Source organism: Jaculus jaculus, chromosome 10, assembly GCF_020740685.1.
Source record: "Jaculus jaculus isolate mJacJac1 chromosome 10, mJacJac1.mat.Y.cur, whole genome shotgun sequence".
NCBI lineage: Eukaryota > Metazoa > Chordata > Mammalia > Rodentia > Dipodidae > Jaculus > Jaculus jaculus.
In genome coordinates, this window is record NC_059111.1 from 115,252,326 (window position 1) to 115,279,375 (window position 27,050).

General features: G+C 46.7%; 1 protein-coding gene across 5 annotated transcripts in view; it reads right to left on the minus strand.

Moving 5' to 3' along the window:
* Positions 1 to 27,050, minus strand: part of Actr3b (actin related protein 3B) — an 81,029-nt gene that overhangs the window by 17,284 nt on the left and 36,695 nt on the right. For 4 of the 5 annotated variants that reach the window (XM_045160978.1, XM_045160976.1, XM_004669563.2 and 1 more), the window contains 3 exons: positions 21,325 to 21,468; positions 18,656 to 18,829; positions 15,031 to 15,123 (listed from right to left, as the gene is read on the minus strand). In XM_045160978.1, the coding sequence (XP_045016913.1) occupies positions 15,031 to 15,123; positions 18,656 to 18,829; positions 21,325 to 21,468 (411 nt within the window). The remainder of the gene's footprint in view (positions 1 to 15,030; positions 15,124 to 18,655; positions 18,830 to 21,324; positions 21,469 to 27,050) is intronic. The other variant, XM_045160975.1, reaches the window with a different exon arrangement.

A 27,050-nucleotide genomic window follows, 5' to 3' on the forward strand; every position in this document is an offset into this window, starting at 1 on the left:
CTGAGCTGGAAGCCTCCTCCCTGATGACTAGATGTCAGGATGTTGGAAAGAGCTCTGCAACCTTTGGAGAAGAAAATTCACCAATGGTGTGAATCAGCTGTGGGTCCTGCAAGTTTCATAGCTGGCCAGCCAGTTCAAATGCACCACCTAGTGCAATGGTGACAGCTCTGTTATGGGGGACACCAAGTGCTCTCTGATTAGACGTGAGGCCGTTTCCACAGGACGGAATTCCTGCCTGGTACTGAAAACCTAATCAAAGCCTATAGCTGGGCTGGAGAGATGGCTTAATGGTTAAAGCATTTACCTGAAAAACCTAGGGTCCCACGTTCAATTCTCCATTACCCATGTAAGGGGGAAACTGCGTCTGGAGTCTGTTTGCAGTGGCTAAAGGCCCTGGAGTGCTCATTCTCCCCTCTCTCCCTCTCTCTCTCTCTTAAAAAATAAATAAGTAAAATAAAAAACTATGGCTTGGGAGGTCATAGGACCTAGGGGGGAAAATAATACTTTGTCTGGCTAAATGCATATATTATGCCTACCAAACTGCCCTCTAAATACTTATGTTTATAGCTATATAGTACTACTTTCACTTTTGGTTAAAGAAGCTTCTCTTTTCAAGTGGTGGTGACCACTGGGATGACTCAAAACTCACCAAAATGCTGAGAAGAAGGACAATGGCATGGTCAGCACTGAGACATCTCTATCATATCCTCCAAGGCTCAGGGACCAGTGCAGGAGAGGTGGCAGAAAAAATGTAAAAGCCAAAGAAAGGGGAAGAGTGTTTAAAATCCTGTCTTCCAGATACAAAATGGCCTTGATGATATTTATGACCTCACAGTGGCTGATGCTGCCTCAACAAGATCTCCATAATAGGAGGGAAAAAATGGTGACATTAAAATAGAAGAGAGGAGGCTAGGGAGATGGTTTAGTGTTAAGGTGCTTGCCTGCAAAGTTTAAGGACCCAGGCTTGATTCCCCAGTACCTATGTTAAATCAGATGCACATACATGCATTTGGAGTTCAGCTGCAATAGCTGGAGACCCTTGCATGCCCATTCTTTCTCTCCTTTCTCTTTCCTTCTCTCTAACAAATTAAAATAAAATAAAAGAGAGACTACTTGGAAAGAAAAGAGATTCAGTAGAGGAGGATTTGGGAAGGGGGAAGAGATGACAGCAGGAAGGGATTATGATCATGGAATATTTATGGAAGTTGTCAATAAAAACATTTTTAAAAGTCATGAGGGAGGCAGGTGTGGTAGTACACACCTTTAATCCCAGTACTCAGGAGGCAGAGGTAGGAGGATTGCTGTGAATGTGAGGCCAGCCTAGTGCTACAGAGTAAGTTCCAGGTCAGCTTGAGCTAGACTAAGACACTACCTTGGGGGGGGGGGAGGGAAGAGCCATGAGGGAATATGAATGGAGAAACACGGCTGAAAGAGAAGGGTCCTAAAACCTTCTCTGCCCACTACCCAAATACTATCTGCTGACACATTACATTTCAACCATAATTTCAACTGGAAAGAAATGTTTATTTAAAAAGGAGAAAGAGGCCAGGTACGGTGGCACACACCTTTAATCTCAACACTTGTGAGGCTGAGGTAGGAAGATCACCATGAGTTTGAGGCCACCCTGAGATGACAGAGTGCATTGCAGGTCAGCCTGGGCTAGATTACGAGCCTATCTCAAAAAAAGAAAAGAAGGAAAAGAAAAAGGATGAAGGTCAGTTATGGTGGCACACACCTTTAATCCCAGCCGTGAGTTCCAGGCCAGTCTGAGACTACAAAGGGAATTCCAAATCAGCCTGGGCTACAGCGAGACCCTCCCTCGGGGCGGGGGGAGGATGAAGGACTGGGATACAGCTTGTGACACAGCACGTGTCTAGGGTGCACAAAGCCCTTGGGTTTAAGCTTCAGTACTTGGATAGGGGATGGGGACAAGGGACAGGATGAAAATGCCAGTGATATATTTTTTCTAACTTTCTATTCCAAATATTAAAGACATTTGAACTATTAAGCATTAATAAATAATATATGACTCATTTACTTTCAACATGCTTTTCTTATTTAAAAGGCACAGAGGGCTGGAGAGATGGCTCAGCGGTTGAATCGTTTGCCTGCAAAGCCTAAGGACCCAGGTTCAATTCCCCAGTACCCATGTAAGCCAGATGCACAAGGTGGCACATGCATCTGGAGGCCCTGGTACACCCATATTCATATATATTCTCTCTCTCTCCCTCTCTCTCCCCCCTCCCTCTTTCTCTCTCAAATAAATAAATATTTTTTTAAAGGCACAGAGGTAATTTTATATAACTGATACATCTATCAAATCTAAGCCATTTGTTACAGAAACATCAATAGTGAACTGTATCACAGCCACACAGGCTACAGAAATGGCTTAGTGGTTAAGGTGCTTGCCTGTGAAGCCCAAGGACCCACATTCTAGATGCCAGGTCCCACATAAGCCAAACGCACAAGGCAACACAAGGCTGCCCACGAACACAAGATGAAGCACACATCTGGAATTCAACTGCAGTGGCTGGAGGCGCTGGTGCACATGCACTCACGTGCTCTCTCTCCCTCTCTCATAAAAAAGACAAAAAATAAGCTGGGCATGGTGGCGCACACCTTTAATCCCAGCACTGGGGACGCAGAAGAAAGAGGATCTCCATAAGTTCGAGGCCACCCTGAGACTACATAGTGAGTTACAGGTCAGCCTGGGCTAGAGTGAGACCCTACTGTAAATCAAAATAAGATTAATCACTTACATAGACCTATAACAAACATGGAGATCCGAACAGTTATCAATAATCTCCCAACTAAAAAAAGCCCAGGCCCAGATGGATTCACTGCTGAATTTTACCAGACCTTTAAGGAAGAGCTAATACCATTGCTTCTTAAGCTTTTCCAGGAAATAGAAAAAGAAGCAATTCTACCAAACTCCTTCTATGAGGCCAGCATCACCCTGATACCAAAACCAGGCAAAGATAGAACAAAAAAAGAAAATTACAGACCAATCTCCCTCATGAACATAGATGCAAAAATTCTCAACAAAATATTGGCAAACAGAATACAAGAGTATATCAAAAAGATCACTCACCCTGACCAAGTAGACTTTATCCCAGAGATGCAGGGATGGTTCAATATATGCAACTCTATAAATGTAATACATTATATAAATGGCTTAAAGGACAAAAATCACATGATCATCTCATTAGACGCAGAGAAAGCATTCGACAAAATCCAACATCCCTTCATGATAAAAGTCCTACAGAGACTGGGAATAGAAGGAACATATCTCAATATAATAAAAGCCACTTATTACAAGCCTACAGCCAACATATTACTAAATGGGGAAAAACTGGAAACTTTTCCACTAAAATCAGGAACAAGACAAGGGTGTCCACTGTCCCCCCTTTTATTTAACATAGTTTTGGAAGTCTTAGCCATAACAATAAGGCAAGAGACACACATAAAAGGGATACAAATGGGAAAGGAAGAAATCAAGTTATCATTATTTGCAGATGACATGATTCTATACATAAAGGACCCTAAAGACTCTACTAGCAAACTGTTAGAGCTGATCAAAACCTACAGCCATGTAGCAGGATACAAAATAAATACACAGAAATTAGTAGCCTTCATATATGCTAACAACAAACACACAGAGGATGAAATCAGAGAATCACTCCCATTCACAATTGCATCAAAAAATAAAGTACCTTGGAATAAACCTAACAAAGGAAGTAAAGAATCTCTACAATAAGAACTTTAAAAACACTCAAGCGAGAAACTGCAGAAGACACTAGAAAGTGGAGAAATATCCCTTGTTCCTGGATTGGAAGAATCAATATTGTGAAAATGGCAATCTTACCAAAAGCAATGTACACATTTAATGCAATCCCTATCAAAATTCCAAAGGCATTCTTCATGGAAATAGAAAAAACAATCCAAAAATTCATTTGGAATCACAAAAAAACCTCGAATATCTAAAATAATACTGAGCAACAAAAATAAGGCTGGTGGTATCACCACACCTGATTTTAACCTATACTACAGAGCCATAGTAACAAAAACAGTGTGGTACTGGCACAAAAGCAGACATGTAGATCAGTGGAACAGAATAGAGGACCCAGATGTAAGTCCAGGTAGCTATAGCCACCTGATATTCAATAAAAATGCCAAAAATACTCATTGGAGAAAAGATACCCTCTTCAGCAAATGGTGTTGGGAAAACTGGATATATATCTGGAGAAGGATGCAAATAGATTATTCTCTCTTGCCATGCACAAGAATTAAGTCCAAATGGATTAAAGACCTTAACATCAGACCTGAAACTCTGAAACTGCTAGAGGAAAAAGTAGGGGAAACCCTTCAACATATTGGTCTTGGCAAAGACTTTCTGAATACAACCCCAATTGCTCAGGCAATAAAACCACAGATTAATCACTGGAACCTCATGAAATTATAAAGATTTTGCACTGCAAAGGACACAGTGAAAAAAGCAAAGAGGCAACCTACAGAATGGGAAAAAAATCTTTGCCAGGCATATATCTGATAGAGGATTGATATCTAGGATATATAAAGAACTCAAAAAGTTAAATAATAAGGAATCAAGCAAGCCAATCAAAATATGGGCTATGGAGCTAAATAGAGCATTCTCAAAGGAAGAAATACGAATGGCATATAAGCATCTAAAAAAAAAGTTCTACGTCACTAGTCATCAGGGAAATGCAGATTAAAACTACATTGAGATTCCAACTTACTCCTGTCAGATTGGCCACCATCATGAAAACAAAAGATCATAAATGTTGGTGGGAATGTGGAAAAAGAGGAATCCTTCCACACTGCTGGTGGGAATGCAATCTGGTCCAGCCATTGTGGAAAACAGTGTGGAGGTTCCTAAAACAGCTAAAGATTGATCTACCATATGACCCAGCTATAGCACTCCTAGGCATATATCCAAAGGACTCATCTCATTTCCTTAGAAGTACATGCTCAACCATGTTTATTGCTGCTCAATATAATAGCTGGGAAATGGAACCAGCCTAGATGTCCCTCAACAGATGAGTGGATAATGAAGATGTGGTACATTTATACAATGGAGTTCTACTCAGTGGTAAAGAAAAATGAAGTTATGAAATTTGCAGAAAAATGGATAGACCTGGAACGGATTATATTAAGTAAGGTAACCCAGGCCCAGAAAGCCAAGCGCCACATGTTCTCTCTCATATGTGGATCCTAGCTACAGATGATTGGGCTTCTGCATGAGAATGAAAATACTTAGTAGCAGAGGCCAGTAAGGTAAAAAGGAGACATAAAGGGTAGAGAAAGGAAGGGAGGAGGATACTTAATAGGTTGATATCATATATATGTAATTACAATGATTGTAATAGGGAGGTAATATGATGGAGAATGGAATTTCAAGTGGGAAAGTGTGGGGGTGGGGAGGGAGGGAATTACCATGGGATATATTTTATAATCATGGAAAATGTTAATAAAAATAAATAAAAAAAGAAAGAGAAAAAAAATAAACATTGAGAAGAAAAATGAAGTTATGAAATTTGCAGACAAATGGATGGACCTGGAAAGGATTATACTAAGTGAGGTAACCCAGGCTCAGAAATCCAAGCGCCACATGTTCTCTCATACGTGGATCCTAGCTACAGATGATTGGGCTTCTGCGTGAGAAGGAAATTACTTAGTAGCAGAGGCCAGTAAGTTAAAAAGGAGATATAAAGGGAAGAGAAAGGAAGGGAGGAGGGTACTTAATAGGTTGATATTGTATATATGTAAGTACAATGATTGAGATGGGGAGGTAATATGATGGAGAATGGAATTTCAAAGGGGAAAGTGTCGGGGTGGGGGAGGGAATTACCATGGGATATTTTTTTGTAGTCATGGAAAATGTTAATAAAAATTTTTAAAAATAAATAAATAAATAAATAAAACCAAAAAATCAAAATAATGAATAATAAAATAATAAATAAATAAAATATTTTCTTTAAAAAAAGATACATCCATACTTTCTTGACAAACATAACAAGCAGGATTTTACCAACCTGTGCCCCACTGCTAAGCAGTCTTAGAGGCATTTCTTGTTGACCCATATTCCCTTCTAGACTCATTTCTCCCCTCCTCCCATCCCATGCTAGCAACAGGGGTGCAGGTGGGAAACAAACTCCTTGCATACCCCCAGGTCCCAGTTCCTGTGCACATGATCCTCCTGTATCGGGCTGCCTCCCCCACCCCAGGCCTGCTGGTCAGGCGTGGCTCCTCTGAGGCCACCTTCTCAAAGCCTGTCTTGATCCCCTCAATTAAAAGCAAACTGCCCCTTCTCTCAATTACCATAATTTGGATGATTCACTTAATGACACTGAGCTTGTAGTAGCTCCCATTAGAATTATTTCAGTATTTTCAGCATTGTTAAAGCTCTTGAACAGAAGAACCATATCTCATACATACTTAAATTTAACAATGCTGTCTGGTACCAACAGACACTCGCAACAACTCATGAACATGAGAAGCAGACATCCAGTTAAGCTTCTGCTTCGCCCGTGAGCACAGCAAGTTACTAAACACTGTGTCTGTATGAGGAAGGATGTAAGCTAAGCAAGGTATTAACCAAGACCCAGAATCACCAGGAAAATTCTGAACTCCAGCCCAGGCCCAACTACATCAGGATCTGTCGAATAGTGAGGTACTGTGTAATGGAAATTTGCTAAGAGAATAAAGCTCTTAAGTATTTTACACAGAGAGAGAGAGAGAGAAAGAGAGAGGAAACTATGGTGCAGGGTGTTGTGAAGTGGCTTGGCTATGGGAAGACTCCACACTGCACAGCTCAAGTCACCACACTGTGCATATACACAAATATTCTCCTGTTCAGAGCCGCTCGCACCCTTACCTCCTGCTGTCGTCATCTTCCCTTATCCAGTACACTGAGTTAGGTGCTGACCCACGCTAAGAAAATTTCAGATCACCAGTGGAGTCTAACGTGACCACCTCTTCCTCACTGAATCACAATGAACCCTCTGCAGGTCACTGTGACTGTAAATTGAGAACATATCAAAGTCCTGGCTCTCAGGTTTAGGATCATGCCTTGAGGAGGCAGCAGCCTCTGCAGAGAGATGTCATGCCCTGGTGTGAATACAGCACCAAGGAGCTTGCTTGGGATCTCTGTTTTCCATTCTTGTTAACATGGCCACCACAGCTACCCAAAGAAGGCAGTGAGACTGAAGGGAAGGCCTTACACAGGTGGCTGAGTTCCAAGAGCCAGCCACCTCATTCCAGGAGAGTACATCTTGTCTAACCAGGTAACCCAGCAAGAACCAACAGACATGTTACCCCTTCTTTAGTCTGTATCTGGACCATGTTTTATACACCATTCCTCACCATTAAATACCATCTCAAAAAGACAGTTCCTAAGCCACTGGCAAGAGTGGCCTAACAAGTAGAAAACAGTACCAGCAACTGAAAAGGCAAGGGCCAGGGAATAGTAACGCTGGAGAAGACAAACCCATCACGCACACACCAGACACGTGGCTCCATGGAGAAGGACTATGATGAAGGACGTCCACGTGTGCGGCAGACATGTTTGATGAAGGACGTCCACGTATGCTGCACACATGTGATTCTGTGGGGAAGGACGTCCACGTGTGCTGCACACATGTGGTTCTGTGATGAAGGACGTCCACGAGTGCCGCACACATGTGATTCTGTGGGGAAAGACGTCCATGTGTGCTGCACACATGTGGCTCTGTGGGGAAGGACATCCACGTGTGCTGCACACATGTGGCTCTGTGGGGAAGGACGTCCACGTGTGCTGCACACATGTGGCTCTGTGGGGAAGGACATCCATGTGTCCTGCACACATGTGGCTCTGTGGGGAAGGACGTCCATGTGTGCTGCACACATGTGGCTCTGTGGGGAAGGACGTCCACGTGTGCTGCACACATGTGGCTCTGTGGGGAAGGACATCCACGTGTGCTGCACACATGTGGCTCTGTGGGGAAGGACGTCCACGTGTGCTGCACACATGTGGCTCTGTGGGGAAGGACATCCACGTGTGCTGCACACATGTGGCTCTGTGGGGAAGGACGTCCACGTGTGCTGCACACATGTGGCTCTGTGGGGAAGGACATCCACGTGTCCTGCACACATGTGGCTCTGTGGGGAAGGACGTCCACGTGTGCTGCACACATGTGGCTCTGTGGGGAAGGACGTCCATGTATGCTGCACACATGTGGCTCTGTGGGGAAGGACGTCCACGTGTGCTGCACACATGTGACTCTGTGGGGAAGGACGTCCACGTGTGCTGCACACATGTGACTCTGTGGGGAAGGACGTCCACGTGTGCTGCACACATGTGGTACTGTGATGAAGGACAAACACGTGTGCTGCACACATGTGACTCTGTGTGGAAGGACGTCCACGTGTGCTGCACACATGTGGCTCTGTGGGGAAGGACGTCCACGTGTGCTGCACACATGTGGCACTGTGATGAAGGATGTCCACGTATGCTGCACACATGTGGCTCTGTGGGGAAGGACGTCCACGTGTGCTGCACACATGTGGCTCTGTGGGGAAGGACGTCCACGTGTGCTGCACACATGTGACTCTGTGGGGAAGGACGTCCACGTGTGCTGCACACATGTGGCACTGTGATGAAGGACGTCCATGTGTGCTGCACACATGTGGCTCTGTGGGGAAGGACGTCCACGTGTGCTGCACACATGTGGCTCTGTGGGGAAGGACGTCCACGTGTGCTGCACACATGTGGCTCTGTGGGGAAGGACGTCCACGTGTGCTGCACACATGTGACTCTGTGGGGAAGGACGTCCACGTGTGCTGCACACATGTGACTCTGTGGGGAAGGACGTCCACGTGTGCTGCACACATGTGGCTCTGTGGGGAAGGACGTCCACGTGTGCTGCACACATGTGGCTCTGTGGGGAAGGACGTCCACGTATGCTGCACACATGTGACTCTGTGGGGAAGGACATCCACGTGTGCTGCACACATGTGGCTCTGTGGGGAAGGACGTCCACGTGTGCTGCACACATGTGGCTCTGTGGGGAAGGACGTCCACGTGTGCTGCACACATGTGGCTCTGTGGGGAAGGACGTCCACGTGTGCTGCACACATGTGGCTCTGTGGGGAAGGACGTCCACGTGTGCTGCACACGTGGCTCTGTGGGGAAGGACGTCCATGTGTGCTGCACACATGTGGCTCTGTGATGAAGGACAAACACGTGTGCTGCACACATGTGACTCTGTGGGGAAGGATGTCCACGTGTGCTGCACACATGTGGCTCTGTGATGAAGGACAAACACGTGTGCTGCACACATGTGACTCTGTGGGGAAGGACGTCCACGTGTGCTGCACACATGTGGCTCTGTGGGGAAGGACGTCCACGTGTGCTGCACACATGTGGCTCTGTGGGGAAGGACGTCCACGTGTGCTGCACACATGTGGCTCTGTGGGGGAAGGACGTCCACGTGTGCTGCACACATGTGACTCTGTGACGAAGGATAAACACGTGTGCTGCACACATGTGACTGTGGGGAAGGACGTACACGTGTGCTGCACACACGTGACTCTGTGATGAAGGACGTCCACGTGTGCTGCACACATGTGGTTCTGTGATTAAGGACGTCCACATGTGCTGCACACACGTGACTCTGTGATGAAGGATGTCCACGTGTGCTGCACACATGTGGCTCTGTGATTAAGGACGTCCACGTGTGCTGCACACATGTGATTGTGTGGGGAAGGACGTCCACGTGTGCTGCACACATGTGGCTCTGTTAGGAAAGATGTCCACGTATGCTGCACACATGTGGCTCTGTGAGGAAAGATATCCACGTGTGCTGCACACATGTGGCTCTGTGAGGAAGTACAAACACGTGTGCTGCACACATGTGACTCTGTGGGGAAGGACGTCGTCCACGTGTGCTGCACACATGTGGCTCTGTGAGGAAGGATGTCCACATGTGCTGCAGACAGTGTCCTTCACATTAGAGTGTTTAACTTATTTTTACAGAATTATTTGTGATTAATGTTGTTATTATTTGTTTATTTATTTGCAGGCAGAGACAAAGAAAAGAGAGAGAAAAAGAATGGGCATGCCAGTGTCTCTAGGTCCTGGCAAATGAACTCCAGATGCATGCACCACTTTGTGCATCTGGCTTCACATGGATGCTGGAGAATCAAACCCAGGTCATTAGGCTGTGTACGTATGCATCTTAACCACTGGGTCATTTCTCCAGCCTTCTATTTACTTTTTTAAAAATATTTTTATGGGCTGGAGGGATTGCTTGGTGGTTAAGGTGTTTGCCTGCAAAGCCAAAGGACCCAGGTTCAATTCCCCAGGACCCACTTTAGCCAGATGCCCAAGGGGACACATGCATCTGGAATTGGTTAGCAGTGGCTGGAGGCCCTGGCACGACCATATTCATTCCCCCTCTCTCTCTCTCTTTTTCTCTATCAAATAAATAAATAAATAAAAATAAATATTTTAAAAATTATTTTTATTATTTACTTTCAAGCAGAAAGAGAGAAAATAAGCATGCCAGGGCCTTTTGCCACTGCTACCAAACTACCCATGCATCTGCTACATATTGCATCTGGCTTTACATGGGTACCTGGGAATTGAATCTGGGCTGGTAGGCTTTACTAGCAAGTGCCTTTAACCACTAAGCCTTCTCTCCAGCCCTCAACTCAATTTTTTCAAAACAGTTCATTATTTGGGAGCAATGGAGAGAAAGAGAGAGACAGAGGGAGGGAGAGAGGGAGGGAGTGGTGTGGGTGCACATGTATGTGTGTATATACGCACCAGGACATTTAGCTGCAAACGAACTCCAAGTGCATGCACCAATTTATGCATCTAGTTTTACTTGGGTATTGGGGAATTGAACCCACACCAGCAGGCTTTGCAAGCAAGCACCTTTAGCTGCTGAGTCATCTCTCCAGCGCAACTTACGTCCACACACCTAGGTATCTTACACTCACCAACATTGAAGCTGAGGTAGAAGAATGTTTTTCAGCGCAAGTTCATGTGTACACTTAGGGTAGAGGACTTTAAATGGGGCCTTAGCAGAGCAGGGTGCAGGGAGAGCCCTGCACAGGAGAGGATCACAACACTCAAGTGTTACTGCCCAAGATGCTCTAATGGGGTCCTTCTTCTATCCCATACAGCAGGAGTCCATCTAAGAAACAAGCCGGAAGCAGCCCGGGCCAGGCAATCGCGGTTCTGTCCTGGGTTGTGCTGGCCAAAGCCATGAGCCCCTGGTGTGACACAGGTCCAGTAACCACTCCCAGAAAGTCTTATCTCAATGCAGAACTGCGAAGGACACACCCACACACACAGCAGGCCTGGTGAGAGCAGCAAATGCTCACAGACCTGGAAAGAACACAAGACTCATAACTGAAATATCCAGAGCAAGCTGCCTGCCTGTTTTTGTAAATCAAGTTTTACAGGAATCCAACGTTTTCCAGTGGTTCACATGTCTACAGCAGCTTTGGCAGAATGGAGTAAACGCAACAGATGGCCTCTCCAAAGCCACAAAGATTTGCCATATGGCTCTTCACAGAAAAAGTTGGCTTGAGATGGCATGAGAAAAAAAAAATCTTCTAACAGCTCTACCTGGTGGGTTCACACATATAAAGTGGGCAACTGTAAACCCCAATGTAAAACTTTAATGTGCCCATCAAGCCCCTAGGTTTGGAAAACAAGTCTTTCTTAGTGGCTGTGCTACAGACTCGCTGCCCACCAAGCACACCACCAGGGCAAAGAACTGAAGGGATCAACCACACATTACCTCCCTGCAGCCGCAACTGAGAGCTGACAAGACAGCGCAGGGCCCACTGCCAATCCACATGGGGCACCACCATGAGAAAAAACAGAAAGCTCCATGACTAAACCCTGAATTCATTTCCCACAGAGTCCAGCCTACACTAACTCACCTCCTGGGAGGCAAAGGGGAAGTCCACTTTCCCTCCAGAGTACCCAACCAAGCATGAGACAGAACCAAGACGTGGTCAGCTCGCCATCCTCCACCCTCCCGCCTCTTAGCTTACCTGAACTCTAAGCCATTCTCAAGGCTTCAGGAACACTAGGAGGCTCGACACCTACCTGCATACAGACACACACATAAACCTACCTAAAATAGGTATCACAAGGGGGGAAGGGCTCTAAAGGGGTATTTACCTAACTCACACCATCTCCTGACACCACGCGTCACCACGAGCATCAGTGTGATCTACTATTTACAGCCATCTCTGATGTGCCCCAGCACTCTTAGAGGGACTGTTAAAGTGCTCGAATTAAGGACAGAATTCTAATTGTAAGCAAGCAGCTTTTGAGGTGGCTAAGGATGTTACCCAGTAGTGTCTACACAGCCGATGGAAGCTGGGTGTGGAATGCACACTCATAATCCAAGCACTAGGAATGCTAAGGCAGGAGGTTCACCACAAGTTTGAGCACAGCCTGGGCTTCATGGCGAGTACCAGGCCAGCTTGGCTACAGTGTGAGACCCTGTTTCCAAACCCCTCCCTAATCAATCCATCAACCAATCAATGAAAGTAAATACAAATTTTCAGTGGAATCTGCGGAGAGTGGCGAGGGAGGAGGTAGACTTAGGCTAAGGGAGTCTTACAGAGAGCACTCCCGTCTCTCTCCTGAAGCCCCCCACACCCCACACACACACACTAAAGCCTTCCTTGTCACCAGGGAGCTTTCCCCGTTTAGCCACCAGGCCCACTACACTCTCACCCGGGAACATGAGCCTGCCTCCGACACAAAGAACTGGGTGGGATGGCGGGCTCCCCCCGAAGGCATGCAGTCTTCTCACATGCTCAACCTTGTCTTGCTAGTTTGCAAAGCCTTCTTGAGTTCAAGGTCAGTACACTCCACCATGTGCTTAGTAATTTACTCATCCCGAGACTGAAAACGGCATCACACTGAGCTTGTTAGACAAAAAGGAGTTTCTCTGCAGAGACTAGAAAAGGTCACACTTCCTTCCTCCCGAGCAACACAGTCTCTCAAACTCACCTTTTTAAATTGATGAGGATGAAGTCTTTTCCTCTACAAAAGACCACACAGGATCCAGACAAAAGCCTAAGCCCAAGACCCTGAGTTCCCCTGGAGCCTCCAGTTCCTTTGGCCTTTCTCATGCACTCAGCATTAAACAAGGGCTCAGCCAGTACCCAAGAACCCCAAGGCCACCTATCCTTCAAGTTCTACAACATCTACTGTAGAAGTGAAAATTTTTCACTCACCACAAGAGCTACACTCCCTTTATGCTCTGTGCAGGGTGCCCAGCCTTCATGGACAAGACAATGCCCTGTGCAGTGTGTCCAGCCTTCATTGACAAGACAAGGCCCTGTTTAAAGTATTCAGCCTGGGCTAGAGGGATGGCTTAGCAGTTAAAGTGTTCATCTGCAAAGCCAAAGGACCCAGGTTCAATTCCCCAGGGCCCATGTAAGCTAGGTGCACAAGGGGCGCACACATCTGGAGTTCATTTGCAGTGGCTGGAGCCCTAGTGTACCCATTCTCTCTCTCTCTCCTCCCCTCTCTTTTTCCCTCCTTCTCTCTGTCAAATAAATAAATAAAAATATTTATAGTGTTCAGCCTTTTCACTGGCAAGATTGTGTGACCAATGCCAATTAAGACTAAAAGAGGTAAAACACAAAAACCATCCTACCTCACTTAAACAGCTAGTCTCTCTTTCCGGGTACTTTTTATTAGAGAAGAGAGTTTAATTAAGGAAATGAAATGAATAAAATATAATCATAATTTGTTTTTATCCTTAAAAGTTCTATAAAGGAAAATTTTTCCCAATTATAAAAATAATGCTAATGATAAAATTTTTAGACCAAACTATTTTAAGACACACAGAGACAAAAACAGAACTTACCCACATCCTACCCACAAAGGTATTTTAAGTTCCTAGTATAAATCATTCAAACTGCAAACAATACTTTATATACATAACATATATAACATTTTATATAAACTATATGTAAAGTCTGCAAGTTGCATTTTCACTGAGCAATGTACATTCCAGACCTCTCTTCACTGAACGTACACTGACTGGCTTCACTCATGAAAGTCTGCAGAGATCCCACCACAGGGACAAGCACCGCCTCGCACCACTGCTAGGCCTTCTCCCCTCCTTAAAACTCGGCCAGCCAAAGCTTGCCCAGCGTAAGCTGAGACCAGAAGGCCCAGCCACAGGCCATCAGCTGAAGACGGAGGAAGGGCACCTGGACACCAGTATTTCCTTTTATGCAGTAATTTCGTCAACTAGATTTCCTCGTTTCAAGTTTCAAATGTCAGATAATCAAAAAATCTTGAAGAAGACATCGTAAAAGTGATTCTTTGAGTGCCCTACTTCAAGCCCCACCGTCCCACATGGGCCACATCGGCACTGACCCTAAGTCAGTGAACAGACAACCTGAAGGCTGTCAGGTGTCACCTCCACCTTTCAATCAATACGTAATGGCTATGATGGTCTGATTTCAGACACCGCCTGCTAGACGAGATAGTTCCAGCCAGGCAAGACAGCAGAGGCCTGCAACCCTAGATACCAGCCCGACCAGTAATCCTAGTACCCAATAGGTAGAGGCAGAAGGGTCGCAAGTTCCAAGCCAGTCAGGCCAGCCTGGGCTATGAGATGAGGCCCTGCTCAAGCACAGGAGAAGGGAGGAGACAGTACCATTCCCAACTCCATCCCTCCAGCTAACTAAACTACATTTCCAAACTTTTAAGTCCTCCTCTCTGAGTAAAATATGCCTGGAGAAAACCCCATGGTACAGGAAAAACAGGACGTTCTCACCCTTCAGCAATGACCTCAGGACTACAGGCCTTCAGTTGGGGATAACACCAGGCATCTTACCCAAGCATCTTATACCTTATATAGGACCACAGGCCTTCAGTTGGGGGCAAAACCAGGCACCTTACCCAAGTTTTTATACCTTATACAGGACCACAGGCCTTCAGCTGGGGTAAAACCAGACACCTTACCCAAGTTCTTATACCTTATACAGCGGGCGACGAACATCTATGGGACAGTTCTGTATGGCTTCATCAGCAACATCCGAGATAGATGCCATGAAGTCTGGGCTGGCAAACTAAATTGCATATAAATATAAAAGAAACATTATACATTATTCTCAAATAGCACAAGCTATCATTTTGTTTGTGCGTGCACGCACACACACATGCACATGCTTGTGCCAGGGTCCCTTGCTATGGCAAACAAACACCACACATGCATCTAGTTTTACATGGGTGCTGGGGAACTGAATCTGTGCTGGCCAGCTTTGTGAGAAAGCACACTTAACCACTGAGCCATCTCCCAACCCCCAAAATTAATTTTTGTTTGTTTTGTGTTTTTTTTTTTTTCTTTGAGGTAAGGCTTCACTCTAGCTCAGGGTGACCTGGAATTGTAATCTCAGGCTGGCTTTGAACCCACAGTGATCCTCCTCCCTCTGCCTCCCCAAGTGCTGGAATTCAAGGCATTGCCAACCATGCCTGCACAAAATCTAATTTTTAAAAGCAACAAATACCCTATTTACCACAGCTGGAAACATATCACACAGTGTTTTGCAAGAGTTCCATGTAACCACCAATGTATGTGGAGGTGAAGTGTGTGGGTTTAGGGAAGGGAATACCCAGCAGGGGCAAGGCCAGGCCAGCCTCACACTAGGAGAGCACAGTAGCTGGTTCAGTAAGAGAAAGAGAAAAGCATGCACGAGGCTATGAGGCATGCAGCAAGAAATGCACAAGTATGTGACCTATGAATATCAGTGCACCACATACGAGAGAAAGAAAGTTTCAATAAGAAACATGGCCGTGCTTATGCGCGCATACGAGAGAAAGAAGGTTTCAGTGAGAAACACGGCCGTACTTATGTGTACATATGAGAGAAAGAAGGTTTCAGCGAGAAACACGGCCGTACTTAAGGACATACGAGAGAAAGAAGGTTTCAATAAGAAACACGGCCGTACTTATGTGCACATATGAGAGAAAGAAGGTTTCAGCAAGAAACACGGCCATACTTAAGGACATACGAGAGAAAGGTTTCAGTGAGAAACAGGGCCGTACTTACGGACACACGAGAGAAAGAAGGTTTTAGTGAGAAATACGGCCATACTTATGCGCACATAACAGAGAAAGGTTTCAGTGAGAAACACGGCTGTAGTTACGGACATATGAGAGAAAAAAGTTTTCACTGAGAAACACGGCCATACTTACGTGCACATACAAGAGAAAGAAAGTTTCAGTGAGAAATACGGCTGTACTTATGTGCACATACAAGCTCATCCTGGGCTAGAGAGAGACCCTACCTCAAAAATAAATAAATAAACAGAAATCAAAAGCTGGCTGGAGAGATGGCTCAGTGGGTAAGGCACACTTGCCTACAAAGCCTGACAACCCAGGTTCAATTCCACAATACCCACGTAAAGCCAGATGCACAAACTGATATATGTATCTGAACTTCATCTGCAGCAGCTAGAGGCCTTGGCCTTCTCATTCTCTGTCTCTGTTTCTCTCTCCCCACCCCCACCCCATGTCTGTGTGTATGTCTCCCTGCTTGCAAATAAATAAGTAAAAACATTTTTTAAAAATCTGTACCAAAAGCATGCTTGTTCACTACATTAATGATCAAGATATTCAGCAGATGATGAATCAGGTGCATGTGTTGTGCCCCACATGCACCTAAAAACAGGCAGCAGTCTGTAGTCTACAAAGTCAATGCCAATTACTCAGGAAAATATACAACCAACATAAAACAAAATGCACTGGATGAAACTGCCGCTTAACCAGTGCCTTCAGTACACACACTGACAACTCCCTGATGATGTGTCACGTGAACATGCGACAACGGAAAGGAAGCCTTCGGGCGGGAACTCAGCAAGACCAGCCACCTGCCCTGATGATGTGTCACGTGAACATGCGACAACGGAAAGGAAGCCTTCAGACGGGAACTCAGCAAGACCAGCCGCCTGCCCTGATGATGTGTCACGTGAACATGCGACAATGGAAAGGAAGCCTTCAGACGGGAACTCAGCAAGACCAGCCGCCTGCCCTGATGATGTGTCACGTGAACATGCAACAACGGAAAGGAAGCCTTCAGACGGGAACTCAGCAAGACCAGCCGCCTGCCCTGATGATGTGTCACGTGAACATGCGACAATGGAAAGGAAGCCTTCAGACGGGAACTCAGCAAGATCAGCCACCTGCCCTGATGATGTGTCACGTGAACATGCGACAATGGAAAGGAAGCCTTCAACCGGGAACTCAGCAAGACCAGCCGCCGGCCCTGATGATGTGTCACGTGAACATGCGACAACGGAAAGGAAGCCTTCAGACGGGAACTCAGCAAGACCAGCGGCCTGCCCTGATGATGTGTCACGTGAACATGCGACAACGGAAAGGAAACCTTCAACCGGGAACTCAGCAAGACCAGCGGCCTGCCCTGATGATGTGTCACGTGAACATGCGACAACGGAAAGGAAGCCTTCAGACGGGAACTCAGCAAGACCAGCGGCCTGCCCTGATGATGTGTCACGTGAACATGCACAACGGAAAGGAAGCCTTCAGACGGGAACTCAGCAAGACCAGCGGCCTGCCTTGATGATGTGTCACGTGAACATGCGACAACGGAAAGGAAGCCTTCAACCGGGAACTCAGCAAGACCAGCCGCCTGCCCTGATGATGTGTCACGTGAACATGCGACAACGGAAAGGAAGCCTTCAGACGGGAACTCAGCAAGACCAGCCGCCTGCCTTGATGATGTGTCACGTGAACATGCGACAACGGAAAGGAAACCTTCAGACGGGAACTCAGCAAGACCAGCCGCCTGCCCTGATGATGTGTCACGTGAACATGCGACAACGGAAAGGAAGCCTTCAGACAGGAACTCAGCAAGACCAGCGGCCTGCCCTGATGATGTGTCACGTGAACATGCGACAACGGAAAGGAAGCCTTCAGACGGGAACTCAGCAAGACCAGCGGCCTGCCCTGATGATGTGTCACGTGAACATGCAACAACGGAAAGGAAACCTTCAGACAGGAACTCAGCAAGACCAGCGGCCTCCCTGATGATGTGTCACGTGAACATGCGACAATGGAAAGGAAGCCTTCAGACGGGAACTCAGCAAGACCAGCCACCTGCCCTGATGATGTGTCACGTGAACATGCACAACGGAAAGGAAGCCTTTGGGCGGGAACTCAGCAAGACCAGCCGCCTGCCCTGAGCCTGGTGTGATGAAGAGCCGCGCTCTGCCCCGCGTTTAGGCGTCGGCACCCTGCACGCAGTCCTTGCGATTTCTCCTCTGTAGCACACCACCTGTGACATCAATCTCAGCTCCCTTATCTTGTAATCTTGGCTCTGTGGCACATGCCACCCTTGACATCAGTTTCAACTCCCATTATTTTCTATGGTTTTTGCTTCTCCCTCACCTCAGGGATAATCGATCCTAAACTTAATCACAAGTCTCTGTCCAACAAACCAGCTGAGCAGCCACACAGCAGGGCCCCGTCATGCGCACATCCGGCTGGCTCTCAGCCCTGCACTGAGAACTGCGTGCCATGTTCACTGGAGGGCAGCACCGCTCCATGCAGGCTGCACTCCCACACACCCAAAGAGATGCTTACCTCAGGGTGAAAGAATATCTCAGGTCCCAGGAACCGTTCGTAACCAACATCAATAATGAACTTCTTCTGGTTGATTGCATTGATTCCAGTGTATTGTTTAATCCACTTCCGGGGGTCCATGTCATACTTGGCAAATTCCCTGACTATATCAGGGCAAATGTAACAGTATTTCTCCTATGTACACACAGAAAGACATCAGCCGGCATTAAGAGCTGCTGGGTATGTCTGTGCTCTGACAGAAACACAGGAGCCCACATGTGGGGGAAACCCCTGGACTAAATCCGGCCAAGTCACCACTCCCAAGGCCGCGCTGGAAGTCTCATGATCCTACAGTCCTCCAACACAGGCATGACTGACTGTTGAACACACCTGACTCTGAATGTGCACGTCTGCTTTCTCTGCAACTCGCTATTAAGCACAGCTTTGTCTCTCAAATTCTGTGGCCATCTTATCTGAAATAATTATGAAGGAGTCTAGGAAGCAGCAGCCTCTCATCTCCAAATAAGTCTTTCTCACTCCCCCATCCTCCCTCCAAGGTGCCTCACTCCTACCCACCTCTGGCCAGCAAACCAAACTTAGCCTCATCTACTGAGAGCACTGAGCACCCACATGTAGGGCCAGCAGCGTGTTGCGGTGAGGAAATTATCGCCATCACCTGATAGGTACCCCCTGCTCAAGCTCACTGTGTGCCTAGAGACTATCTACCTTGCTGCTAGGATATTCTAAGTCGCTAGATACACACACGTGAATAAAAAACATAGATCCCTTCCAGACACACAGCTGAGAACCAGGCACCGGCAGTGGCAGTGAGCAAGTGGCAGACTGTGTTCTAAGGTGACAGGCACCATGCACCAAAAGCAGAGCTGGGGTTGTCAGCATGTGGGTGCTTCAGGAGACCCTGTGAGTGGTTTCCCACCCGCAGCAACCCCAAGCCTAAGCCATGCAAAGTCAGCTGACAGCAGGTGATTCTCGTGCTCCTGAGGTCTCTCTGCTGACCATTTGGGCAGTCAACCTCAGCAAAGAGCAGGCGACACCAAGGTCCTAGTCTCCTGTGGTGGACAGGCTGGTGGGCCTCTGTGCGTGCCAAGCACTGGACACATGGCTGTGCACTTCTGTGGGTGTTTTCATAGTCAAGTTTCTTAGGACTTGAAACCTATCTGAGTGCTGTCTTCTGAGTACCTTTGATACACTCTATCAGAGCTGCAGGTCTGTGGGGCAGAAACTGTTCACAAACTTGACTTCTCTACAGTGCCACAAGAGTGAACAGTGAGAACCACTCTCAGCTAGTTGGGACCAGAAACAAGGATAGTTAGCTGTCCCTGAGAAACCTGGCCAACCTCCTTCAGCATCTCAACTCTCTAGGCTATTGGCACAAAATGCTCCCAATCCAGGGGTTTGGGCAGCAGCATCAATGTGGCTCTGTGGGGCAGAGCCAAGGCCAGCGTGTTCTGCTGACACACTCCCTCAGGCCTGTTCACGACAGAGGCACCTGCCAGTATCTCTTCCTTCAACGGCAGAAGTGAGGGCAGAGTGGCCAACAAGGCATCTGCACAGGGTCTTTCCTCCCGAGCTTCACTGTTGTGATAGTCAGCTCAGGCAGGGTCAGCACTGAGCCCGCAACAACAGACCATGTCAGCATGAGGCTCCCGAAAGCACCCTGGCAGTGCCATGAGGGAATTCTGACTCAGAAGGGAGTGCACACTCCTGGGGTGAGCCAAAGCAACAGGAGGTTCGATTTTGACCCTCACTTACAACAGATTTGGTTGGGGCAACAAGGAAGCTTGGACCAAATCTTCAAATTGTTTTGCCATTGAAGAAAGGCCAACAAAGGCAGAGAGGAAAGCCTGAGCACACTTCGGCCGAATAGCAGTTGTCGGTCACCATCCCCTGCCAACTATGGGGCCATGCCTTCCCTTCTGGCGTGGTACTGAGCGCCCCAGTCTGCACGCCTCATAAAAGCTTGCCCTGGCCCTGCCCCACCCTAAGAGCTCACTGCCACCTAGCGTCAGCCAAAGCTGCTGCTTCCTTCTGTTCAGGCAGCTTCACTTTTGAAGCTCTCAGCTGGCAGATCAGCATGAAGAGGCATCTCTAGGTCAGGAACACAGTGATAGGAGGGCTAATGAATGAGTCGAGCTTACACCCTATATAACAACCTTCTGCTCTCATGGAAAACGTCCTGCAAATTTTCTCGTGTCGTGTCTCAGTCTAGAACAGTGGAATCTGCTCCAGGGCCCTGGACCCTGCGGCGGGGCGGAGGGAGTGCTCAGCAGGCAGGCCCCACTGACTCCTCACAGTTGCTGCTGCTGTGACCTACCACGGGACTCCAAGAGGAAGCAAGGAGCAGACGTGAAGGAGAGGCGGATGCCACAGCAGCTGACTGAAGGTTCTGTTTAATTAGGCTCCAATTAAACAACATTCCAATACACATAATGGTGGCTTAATACTAGCTACCAAGCTGCTCTCGTTTACAGCAGAACCTCAACCGAGGGTCTCTGTGTAAAAGAGATTAAGCCAAGAGTCTCCAGCCCTCCTCCCAAACTCAAGGTAAACAAATCAAGGCCCACACTCTCGGGAGGGGAGGGAAGGGAAGGGAGGGAGACATCAAGGGGAACATCCAGGCACCATTTCTCTCTCACCCCCAAACCAGCCAGGTTCCCATCTGTTTTTACCTTAATGGCTTTTGCGGTCTCCAGGGACTGCTCAGGAGGGATTCCCACCTCCCTCTCCCTTAGCAGCTGTTGAATGAAATACGTAATATCTCTACCTGCAATCGGGATGTGTTTGATGCAGCTTCCAATTACATAACCTTCTGCCTGGATGGAGGAGGAGGAAGAACAGACCGTGTCAGGAACCCCACATCAGTAGTCCCACGTCGGGAGAAGCCAGGAGGGTCCCCGCTTGCCCCTCCCACTCCAAGAAGCTCAACCCTGGAGGTCATGCTGAATGACTGCATATGCAGTTCCATTAGTATTTAACTCCCAGTTACTCCGATCACCTGACCCCATAAGCAGTCATCAGGAACATGGAGAACTGTGCAGGAGGTTCCTGTCTACAGGGCGATGCTTGGGGAGTGCACTAAGTTCAACACTCACATCTTTCTCTAAAAAAGCATAAAGGCTTCACCTATCAATCACAGTTAAAAGTCAGCAGGGTGGAGCTGAGCTGGAAGCCTCCTCCTGGCTGACTAGCTGTCAGAAAGTCTAAAAAAGTTATGCTGCATGCACCCTTTTAGGTGAGAGAAGCATTAACAGAGTTATGCAGCAATGGACCCTGCAAGCCTTAAGACTGACCAGCCAGGCCCAATGTACCACCTCAGCAGTAGTGACCTGTCTGTTATGGGGAAAACCAATGACTGCTCCCTAATGGGACTGGAGGCCTATTCCATGGGAGAGAGTACATTCCTGGTACTGAAAACCTAGTCAAAAGCTTATGGCTGGGAGGTCATGATCCCTAGGGTAGTAATAACTTCTGCTGTTTGGCTAAATATATAAATTATGAAAGGGGGAGGGAGGGTATTACCATGTGATACTTTTTATAATCATGGAAAATGTTAATAAAAATTGAGAAAAAAAAATTAACCCCCCAAAAATAAATTATGCCCATCAAACTGCCCTCTAAGCACTTTTTTGTGTTTACACCTATATATTAATGCTACTCTTACTTTTGGTTAGAGAAACTTCTCTTTTTAGATGTCAGTGACCATTGGAGTGACTCAAAAGTCACCACAGTGCCGAGAAGTGACAGTGGAATGTTCAGCACTGAAACATCTGTATCATACTTCCAAAGCTCAGGGTCCATAATAGTCAAAAGGTAGGACTGCTTATAATGCCATCTTCCAGACAAAACATGGCCTGGATACCCATGACCTCTCAATGCCTGACACTACCAATACAACACCCTCATAATAGGAGAAAAAGATGATGACATCACAGTAAGAGGCTGATTGGAAAGAAGGGATTCAATGGCAGGTGGAAATGTAAGGTGGACATGGGGGTGGAATGGGAATTATCATGGTGTATTGTCTATACTTATGAAAGCTGTCAATAAAACATTTTTTTAAAAATCAGCAATATGGTAGCATACAGAGGCCTGAGAGCCTCGCTACCCGGATCCAGATCCAGATCCAGATCCTGGGTCCACGTGTGGTAGCTGTGTGACCCTGGGAAAGGCAAACAGACTCCAGCCTCAGACCTTCATCCAGCGTGGGGCCGGTAATCCCTGAGGATGCGGCAAAGGAGTAACTTGAATCTACGTGTTGGGCGGGTCGTACTTTTGTGACACATTCCAAGTGTGCAATGGTCCCACTGGCCACACTGAGAAACGGCTCAAGGAAGTGAACCCAGCCCTAAGGCATCCGAAGAACTGCATGGCTCCAGAGTCTGGATACCTGGGGCTGCCTCCTGGAGAGGCTGTCAGCACGTCTGTGAGCCGCCAGGGAAGATGACAATGACACTGCTGTCTGCAGCCCAGAGTCCCCAAGGCCACTCCCCAGCCACACCACTGTGGGCCCAGGCTCAGCTGCGCACCCGGCTTATTGTAGGGTGAAGATGGGGATGCTGGTGGTTGGCTTTCACACTGCAGCACCCAAGGGAGACAGAGGACAGGGCAGCGGTCTGCGGGCTCCAGGCTGCAGGCGTGCAGAATCACCACATGCACTGGGGGAGCTGCAGGGAAGCTGCAAGGACCACTTCCTGAAGTCCTCTGGGCTCTTTCTGATGTACCTAACTTCTACACGCAAGAGATCAGTCCTCTCTGCAGATGGAGATAAAAGCTATGTACAAGTTATGAAAAATAGTAAAGCCCACCTTAAGCCCATAAGATATTAGCTTCCTGAAACACTAACTTGTCGCAATTACCTTCCAAGCACCATATGTACCATTTTCTAAAATTAACGGCAGCCAAACAGCAGCTCCTAAAACTAAACTTAAAAAAAAAAAAAAAAGCCTACACATCCTACAGAAGGAAAATTGGCTGTAGCATTTCAGGCCCAGGTAACAGATTCCCAGGTAATTATCTTTGTCATAGGATATTTGATCATAAGAGAAATAGTACTGTTAATATAACTTTAGGATTATATTAGTCAGGCCACAAAACTGGATATAGGATCCCCTAACTTTGCTTTAAATGTGGATGTGTATTGTATGTACCTGTGTTTGTGCCTTAAGGGAAAGTTGAAAAAACTACACAATTTATAACGTGGCTCTCTGGGTGGCTTATGGTCAATTTTATTTCCTTATAGTTTTCTGTGTTATACACATTTTCAACAACAAATTTATTTTCACAATTGAGGAAGGAAACATATACAGTAAAAAATTACAAGACATCTTTTAGGGCCTGGACCCCATGTAGGATGTGTTTTCTTTTCCTAAATCCACATTGGTGGCTGAGTGACCTTGCACAAGGTGACCAAGCCTTGGCCTCAGACATCCTCTGAGAAATGGAGATGACTGAGATCCAGCACGAAGCAGCCCAGGGCCACAGCACCTGGGCAGAGCTCAACCTGTGCCACTCTTCATGATACCACATGAGAGCGCTAGCCAGACGTCTAGATGTTCAGAAGGGTCACAAATCAAGTGGGACCCAGAGGAAACAGTGTCCTGACACTGAAGGGAGAGATGTCCATGTGGGCAGGGACATGGCAGTGTGAGAGATGTGGACTCTTCCTTTTCCAACAGAGGGTACATCAGCCATTCAGCCTTTCTACTATGGTGACTTTGACCTTCAGGTCACCAGAGCAATGGTAGGTTAGTGTATCATTACTTCAGAAAGTTACTGGAGGGCTAGAGAATTGGCTTAGCAGTTAAGGCACTTGTCTGAGATGCCTAAGGACCCAGGTTCAATTCTCCAGGTCCCACATAAGCCAGATGTACATACTGGCGCATATGTCTGGAGTTCATTTGCAGAGGCTAGAGGCCCTGGTGTGCCAATTCATTCTCTTTCTCTCTCTCTCTCCCTCTCTCTGTCTCTAATAAATAAAAAATATTTTTTTAAAAAAGTTACTGGAATGATGGCTGGAGAGATGGCTTAGTGATTAAGGTGCATGTCTGCAAAGCCTAACTAACAACCTGGGTTCAATTCCCCAGTACCCACATGAAGCCAGATGCACAAAATGTTGCATGCATCTAGACTTGGCAGCAATTAGAAGCCCTAGCGCACCCATTCTTCCCCCCACCCTTGCAAATAAGTAAATAAATAAATATTTTTTAAAAGTTACTGGAATGAAATAGTGACTATTTTAAAATTTTATTTAGTGTGTATGTTCATGTGTGTGAGTACACATCTGTATGTTGGGCACACACATGGACGTGCCATGGCACACATCAGAAAACAGCTTGCAGGTCAGTTCTTGCCTTCCATTTCATCTCAAGGCAGGGCTTCTTCTTGTTCACTACTCCTTCACAAGCTTGGGAAATTCTCCTTTGCACTGATGTGCACTGGGGTCACAAGAGCCTGTCACACTTTTACTGGGCTCCTGAGTATCTGAACTCAAGTACTCAGAGTTGCAGAGCAAGCACTTTTTATCCACTGAGCCATCTCTCAAGCTGGGACTTTTTATTTTTTCAATGAAAGTAAATGGGAGTTGGAGAGATGGCTTAGCAGTTAAGGCACTTGCCTGCAAAGCCAAAAAAATCCAGGCTCAATTCTCCAGGACCCATATAAGCCAGATGCACAAGATGGCACATGCATCTGGAGTTTGTTTGTAGTGGCTAGAGACCATGGCATGTCCATTCTCTTTCTATCTGCATGCTCGCTCGCTCTGTTGCGTGCACACGCACGCGCGCGGCCGCCCACCCTCTCTCTCTCCCTCCCTCCCTCTCTCTTTCTCTCAAAAATAAATAAATAAAAAAATTTTTAAATTTAAAAAGTAAATGGCCAGGCTTGGTGGCGTACACCTTTAATCCCAGCACTTGGGAGGCAGAGGTAGTAGGATCACTGTAAGTTTGAGGCCAGCCTGAGACTACACAGTGAATTCCAGGTCAGCCTGGACTCGAGTGAAACCCTACCTCAAAAAAAATCAAAAAACCAAAAAAGAAAAAAAAGTAAATGGATTTTTGTTTTGCTTTGTTTGGGTTTCACTTTTTTTTTTTTTTTTTTGAGTCAGGGTCTCATGTAGCCTAAGTGGGCCTTGAATTTAATATGTAAGTGAGCAATGACCTTAAACTACTAATCTTCTTGCCTCTACCTCCCAAATAGGAATGGCCTACCACACCCAGCTCTGAGTTTTTTAACATCCTTATTTGCATTTAAAAATTAATTTAGGGGCTGGAGAGATGGCTTAATGGTTAAGGGACTTGCCTGCAAAATCAAAGGACCCAGGTTTAAGTCCCCAGGACCCAAGTAAAGCCAGATATACAAGGTGGCACATGTGTCTGGAGTTCATTTTCAGTAGCTAGAGGCCCTGGTACATCCATTCTCTATCTGCCTCTTTTTCTCTCTCCCTCTCTTTTGCAAACAAAATATTTTTTTTAAAAAATTAATTTAGGGCTGGAGAGATAACTCAGTGTTTAAGGCACTTGTTTGCAAAGCCTGATGGCTAGGTTTGATTTCCCAGTACCCACGTGCATCTGGAGCTCATTTATGTATATGTATGTGTCTCCCTCTCTGTCTCTCTGTGCTTACAAATAAATAAATAATTTAATTTTAAAAGAGGTATATACACATGCAGGCAGAAAACATATCTGTAAAATACATAAAAAACTGTTGTTATCACAGTAGCTATGACTATTGAGGAGACCTGTAAAGGATGACTGAGAAGAACTTTGACTTTCCTTGGGGTGATTAGTTGATTTTCAGAACCACTGAATCACTTCCTAACTAATCCCTGGGACCCAAGTAATGGTGCAAAGGCCTCCGGAGATTCGCATTAGTCTCTCCTCTGCATCTTAAACATTAAAACCAAAAATGATATATATTACAGGGATTTCTGCCAGCTGGAATGTGTAATTTCTCCTTCTTGGCTCTTCAGTGAATTTTAAAACAAGAGCAAGTTCTCGGAAGCATCAGCTGACTAAAGCTGTTCACAGCTTTGCAGAGGACGATGAGCTTCAGGCTCGGCTGTGCGGCGCCTGCGCCCGACAGCCAGCACGGTGTCTGCGCCAGCAGCTCAGACAGCTCCAGGCTGCAAGGAAGCCGCACCCCACGGATGTCGCAGTCAGAGTCACGTGGGGCCCTGAGAAAGCACCTGACTGCAGCTTTGCCACCACAGCTCAAGCCACAGTCGTGCCCCTGCTCACTCTTCCTCACAGTCCTGGGTTTCTTGACTGCTGCTGCATTTCTAAGGTATGGCCCAAGGAGTGGTGTTTTAATTACAGAGTGCCAGGCTTGGCTTGCTTTCTTAAGTCTTCCCTTACCTCAGATCACGTGTTAAACCTCAGAGAGTGAGGTAGGAACCTCT